This window comes from Nycticebus coucang, chromosome 7 (genome assembly GCF_027406575.1).
Source record: "Nycticebus coucang isolate mNycCou1 chromosome 7, mNycCou1.pri, whole genome shotgun sequence".
NCBI lineage: Eukaryota > Metazoa > Chordata > Mammalia > Primates > Lorisidae > Nycticebus > Nycticebus coucang.
The window spans coordinates 15,368,921-15,375,662 of NC_069786.1; the positions used below are offsets into that span (position 1 = coordinate 15,368,921).

Here is a 6,742-nt window from a genome sequence, read left to right on the forward strand (position 1 = left end):
CAAGACAGAACTCTGTGCCCTTGGAGGGAGCATTTTGACCAGCCTGGCCTCTGCTCTGAAGCCCAGGTTCCCTCTAGCCCTACCATCTGCACACAAAGGGTACCCTGAGGCCTGGACTAAATTCATAAAGCAGTTGGGCCACAAAGGTACAGTTCTTGAGCAAGTCCAGTGACTGTGCTTGCCCAAAGTCAATGGACTTAGGGTGCATGTGATCTGGTGAGACACCAGCTACTATGGCCAAGCCAATGTCTGTGTCACCTACTCCCCCATCTACAGGCAACATGGCTCATAGAAAGTCTTTTTCAACTTGAGAAAAGAAAAGGGAAGACATCAGAGGGCTTGATTTTACAACTTGAGTACCAGGTCAGCCACAGTAAAATAAAGTACCAAGCAGACTACGGAGGCCCCTGAGACCAGGCCTTAATACCTGGGAAGCATTTCTGGACCCACCCTGGGCCAAAATGAAATACGCTATCCTACAGGGAAGGACTGAGCCTAGCAGGATTCAGCACCTGCTGACAAATGAGCCCATGAGCTATAAATAAACATCAGAGGCAGCCAGGCCACTGTCACCACTGTCTTTGGATGAGACTGAGCTGGCATTAGGTATGACCTGGTGCTGGAGGCCACAAGAAAATGTCCACACACTCCTCCCCCAACTCCAGCAGCCACCCAGCACACAGAGTGAGGAAAGAGAGTGAGAGACTTTGCTTGGTAATCTGAAAATTCTATTGTATCTTACTCAAGCTTACCAAGGCAGTACCAGCAGGAGTCTGTAAGAGTCACAACATGACTGGGCTTGGGACACCCCCAGTGCTAATCTAGCTGCAATGACCAGAAACTTAAAACTAATGCAAATTGCTAAAAAGCACAGAGGTGTGAACTGTTTAAAAAAAGGAACAGTCATTAATAAATGAGCAGATAGGAAAATGTTTAACTCCACTGGTAACCAAATAAATATGAATTAAAACAATAGAAGAAAAATGGCATAAAAATTTAGTATAAAATGCTCATTGTTGATGAAGAGATGATAACGTGGGCAATAGAATACATTCTAGGGACCGGACCCGTATCCACCATGAACAGCAAAGGTCAATATCCAACGCAGCCAACCTACCCTGTGCAGCCTCCTGGGAATCCAGTATACCCTCAGACCTTGCATCTTCCTCAGGCTCCACCCTACACGGATGCTCCACCTGCCTACTCAGAGCTCTATCGTCCCAGCTTTGTGCACCCGGGGGCTGCCACAGTCCCCACCATGTCAGCTGCATTTCCTGGCGCCTCTCTGTATCTTCCCATGGCTCAGTCTGTGGCTGTTGGGCCTTTAGGTTCCACAATCCCTATGGCTTATTATCCAGTTGGTCCCATCTATCCACCTGGTTCAACTGTGCTGGTGGAAGGTGGGTATGATGCAGGCGCCAGATTTGGAGCTGGGGCTACTGCTGGCAACATTCCTGTAGAAGAAGATGAAGATCACAACTGAGAGCAGGGTGAGGAAGACGACGGTGATAACGACTTGGGAAGGAGAGGGAGAATGGAAAGAGATTGCAGGATGGGGGATGCCTCAGTAGTTCATTGAATCACCTGAATTAGATGGTTTCCTCACTCTTCTCACAGGATTGTCCCACTTTGGTCAACTCTTGTCCACTCCCATCCAAATCCGTGTCCCCTCACTACGCCCAAGGCCATGGAACATAATTGCTGTAGTCTCTTGGTACTTAAGCCAAGGACACAATGCTTTTGATTACTCACAAAACTGAACTCCCTCCCGGACCAGTTCCTGATGATTATGATAAAAACAGGAAGGAGGGAAACAGGAAATAGCTTATTCCAACAGGAAGGGTTTTTTAAACACATATATCCTCCTCCCGACCCACATACTCGAGGGTAGTGTCCATAGGCATGGCTATTTGTGGCCACCTCCTAACCTATCATTTACTGGCAGTGCCTCTGACAGAAGCCTCTGAGACTTTTGCAGCCAAATTTGTGTGTGTGTTTGAGAGAGAGCCTACATGCCACAAGGACCCCCTGTAATGGACTTGGTCCCCAATGTTGTAATGCTGTTCCTGTGTGAGAAAAATCTTCGTTTGTCAGACTATCTCTGGAGAGAGGTGGCCCCCGATCCCAGAAGGTCCCTTGGCTTTGGCTCAGAGCCTTTGTTACCTGCAATGAGTGCTGTGCTGGCTCCAGCTTCTGGGGACAGGCCCTCAGTGGCCTGCAGAATTGGGGTAGTCATCAGTTCTTCTGGAAAATTTAGAAAAGTAGAAAAGGAAATGGTGAATTCTTTTGTTCAAAAGCATGTTTGTCCTTCAAATTTTACTACTCTCTTCCTTATTCAAAAGTTGTTTAACTCCTATAGTAAATCAGAATAGAAAAATCCAGAGAACAGAGAAAATAAACTACCACCCAGAAATAAATGAAAAAAAAATACATTCTGGGCAGAAAAATAAATAGATCAGACTGTCTCCGGAAGCAATTGGAGTTGTATACATACACACACACACACACACACACACACACACACACATTTAGCTTTAGCTTTGGAAGGTTTTGAATCTTTTATGATTATATATTGTCAAAGAAAATTATTCATAACAATTTTTAAAGACAGTAAAGAAGACTTTATTCAAAAATGGACAACTGCACTATGGTTTCTCAGTAGGAAAGAGAGATTGGGCTCAACTTCAAACATAACAAGGACAAGTGGAGATTTATAGCCAAGGAGGCCATGGTGGTCAGTGGATAGAAAGCTATTCAGAAGAAACTTCAGAAGTAACAATGACTCTGCCTAAACTGACTTGAAATAATTCTTGCTGAAGACAGGCCAGGCTGATCAGATGTTGAATGTGGGGCAAGAAGAATTTGATCAGATATGGAGGGGAGGGGATTCTCACTAAACTGGCCTGGCAGGACTCTTGATAATACTGGACTAAGTAGCCAAGACCAGGGCCTCATTGAGGAGTGAGCTCAGAGGGGCAACTCAGGTTTGGCCAAGGACAGAGTCTTTGTCCACACACAAGCACATGCACACACATGCATATGTTTATGTGTATATATATATGAGTGTATATGTATATACTATAACTAAAATATGTATATATATTATATATAATGTACTATGTCTTACATAAAATGTACTCCAGGCTCGGCGCCTGTGGCTCAAGTGGCTAAGGCTCCAGCGACATACACCTGAGCTGGCGGGTTCAAATCCAGCTTGAGCCCACCAAACAATGACAGCTGCAACCAAAAAATAGCCAGGCATTGTGGCGGGCGCCTATAGTCCCAGCTACTTGGGAGGTGGAGGCAGGAGAATCGCTTGAGCCTCAGGAGTTGGAGGTTGCTCTGAGCTGTGATGTCACGGCACTCTACCCAGGGCAACAGCTTCAGTCTATCTCATAAAATAAAATGTACTCTGCTATATAGATATGTGGAATGTATCGTAACAATTCACATCCTTCCAAAGCTAAAGAAAGAAGTTAAAATGAAGAAAAGTCCAAAAACAAAAGGCTTCTTCTTGACGTCCAATGAATTGACATTCATCTCTTCTATCAAGAGCAGCCTCTGTGTTTTCCCCTTTTTTGGTCTCTTGCTTGGCCAGAAAATGACATCAAGCTAGTTCTTTCCCATGGCCTTCATCTTCACCAGTGACTCTCAAATGTGGGCCTGCATTACAATTGCCAGGAGGGATGGTCAAAACACAACCTCTGAGCCCCATCCCCAGAGGTTCTGCTTTGACCGATGTGTGGTGGGGTCCTAGCATTTCATTTATCATGGGTTCCCAGGCATGCTGTTTGTCCCTGGGCACACCTGGAGAAGCACTGGCTTGTACTACAAGCACCTGTCCTGGTACCCCACCCAACCAGCCTCCGTGCTCCACCCCAACTGGCAGAGAATTGCTGTACAACTCTAAATTAATATTATAGATTAGTTGCAGCATGTCAGCGGGGACACACAGGGATTTCTCACTCTGAGACCAGATCCAGTATCGAGTGCTTAGATGGAAGCTGCCTGGCTTCCCCTTGGCACACTTGCCTTTTCCTTTAAGTGTTCAAATTCTCCGCCTTTTGGTGAAGGAATTAGTTGCCTCCCTCGTGAACTCAATGCCTCAATTTTCCATCATTCCTTTTAGTTTTCTCCTCTCTGCCCATCCCATTGCTCTCACACAGGGCTATGGCAGGCTCGGAACTGGGTACACATTCTGGATCAGCCACTTCTAGCTGTAAGATCAGGGCAAGTTCCTATTAGCTTCAGGATGCCGATGTGCAGGTGAGCATGGAAAAGCTGGTGCAACAATAAAATTAAAAACTAAACACAAAGCCCCTCATGGAGGTCTTGGCTTATGATGAAAGCAGTAAAGGCCGCTCACCATCCTTACTAGTCACTTCCCTGTCCCACCTGCAATTTTCACATTTTCTAATCAATAGCCTGTTTGTTTTCCCTACAACTAGGTGTCTCTGCTTCTTCTGTGATGCCAGATGATTTTATTTTTTGTGGTTTTATTGAGATAACCACTGTCTGTTTTTTTACAGTCATGCATTGTGAGATATAAAAAGTAGAATTCCATCGCTCCCACCTCTATCATGGTCCTGAGTTGTGACTGCTGCTAACCATTAGGGGTACATTTTTGCAAACTTTATCTACAAATATACAAACATATAAATATATGTGTTCTATGTAGTTATGTTTTACAAAATGAGTGATGACATGTAATTTTCTGCATTTTTTTATTTTCCCTTCTTATGCGAAAAATTACATTTTTTATTGTATTTATTTATTTATTTTAATTGTTAAATCATAGCTGTGTACATTAGTGCAATCAAGGGGTACAATGTGCTGGTTTCATATACAATCTGAAATATTCTCATCAAACTGTTCAACATAGCCTTCATGGCATTTTCTTAGTTATTGTATGTAGACATTTGTATTCTGCATTTAGTCAGTTTCACCTGTACCCATTCTAAGATGCACCATAGGTGTGGCCCCACCCATTACCTTCCCTCCACCCTAACCTCCCACCTCCCTTCCCCTTCCTTGGCCCTTTCCCCATATTCTTGTGCTATAGTTGGGTTATAGCCTTCATGTGAAAGCTATAATTTAGCTTCATAGTAGGGCTGAGTACATTGGATACTTTTTCTTCCATTCCTGAGATACTTTGCTAACAAGAATATGTTCCAGCTCCATCCATGTAAACATTAAAGAGGTAAAGTCTCCATCTTTCTTTAAGGCTGCATAATATTCCGTGGTATACATGTACCACAATTTGCTAGTCCATTCATGGGTCGATGGGCACTTGGGCTTCTTCCATGACTTAGAATTATGAATTGGGCTGCAATAAACATTCTGGTATAGATGTCTTTGTTATATTGTGATTTTTGGTTTTCTGGGTATAAACCTATAGGATTCATATCTTCCAAACTCTTTACATGTCGAAGTAGAAATTGAATATTCTTTAAATATAATTTTTAGCCTTCTGGGTATAAACCTATTAGGCTAAAAATTATATTTAAAAAATATCCAATTCCTACCAGAAGGCTAAAAATTATATTTAAAAAATATCCAATTTCTACTTCGACATGTAAAGAGCCAAGAAGATATGACTCCCATCTGTACAACATGAAAAAAGCTGGGCATACTGAAAATTGGTGACTTTTCTTGGACTTACCAGGGAATTAAAATTGCAACGGGAAATGCTGCCCAAAATCTGAAGAGACAGGTGAATCCAGAGTCACATCTGGGATTAGCATACCCTGAGCAGAAGCTACTGCAGCCATAAATGGTGGGAGCACTTCAGGGGTCCTTGAGGGGAGTAACTGAAGGTTCAGTGTGAGGGTAAGAGTGAGGCACTCCTGGAGCTGCAGCCTTAGGAGTTTCACACTTTCATGGGTTTTACTAGCAGGTCCTAAGGGAAAAGGGCTGAGAAAGGTACCTTCATGCCTTCATAGTGGAGGGAGAAAAGTAACCATTTTTAGCTGGGTGTGGTGGCTCACACCTGTATTCCTACCACTCTGGAAGACCAAGGTGGGTGGATTGCCCTGAGGTCATGGGTTCGAGATCAGCCTGAGCAACAGTGAGACACTATCTCTAAAAATAGCTAGGAATTGTGGTGGGTACCTGTAATCCCAGCTACTTGAGAGGCTGAGGCAAGAGAATCACTTGAGCCCAAGAGTTGGAGGTTGCTGTGAGCTATGATGCCACCACACTCTACCAAAGGTGACAATGTGAAACTCTGTCTCAAAAAAAAAAAAAAAAATGTAGGCTTGGCATCTGTAGCTCAACCGGCTAAGGCGCCAGCCACATACACCAAAGCTGGCGGGTTTGAATCCAGCCCCGGCCTGCCAAACAACAATGACAACTATAACCAAAAAATAGCCAGGCGTTCTTGCGGGCACTTGTAGTCCCAGCTACTCAGGAGGCTGAGGCAAGAGAATTGCTTAAGCCCAGGAGTTGGAGGTTGCTGTGAGCTGTGATGCCATAGTACTCTACCCAGGGTGACAGCTTGAGGGTCTCTCAAAAAAAAAAAAAAAAAAGTACTCATTTTTAAATAATCCAGCGTGTTCCCCATTACAAGTTTCTGGCTGACTCCCCCCACACAAAAGGCCAGACCCTTACCCAAATCCAGCCCCCTCTAGCTTTCCTGTCTCACTTAAGAAGGAGAAATAGGGCGGCGCCTGTGGCTCAAGGAGTAGAGCACCGGTCCCATATGCCGGAGGTGGCGGGTTCAAACCCAGCCCCGGCCAAAAAC

General features: G+C 44.3%; 1 protein-coding gene across 1 annotated transcript; it reads left to right on the plus strand.

The window, feature by feature from the left end:
* Positions 1 to 1,066: 1,066 nt before the first annotated feature.
* LOC128590787 (DAZ-associated protein 2-like) lies at positions 1,067 to 1,483 on the plus strand. Its single transcript, XM_053598206.1, has one exon. The coding sequence runs from the start codon at positions 1,079 to 1,081 to the stop codon at positions 1,481 to 1,483; it is 405 nt and encodes a 134-aa protein (XP_053454181.1). The 5' UTR covers positions 1,067 to 1,078.
* The last annotated feature ends 5,259 nt before the right edge of the window (positions 1,484 to 6,742 follow it).

Bases quoted from the DNA above. Each gene is read 5' to 3' on its own strand.
- LOC128590787 (XM_053598206.1), top strand. From the start codon at position 1,079: ATGAACAGCAAAGGTCAATATCCAACGCAGCCAACCTACCCTGTGCAG.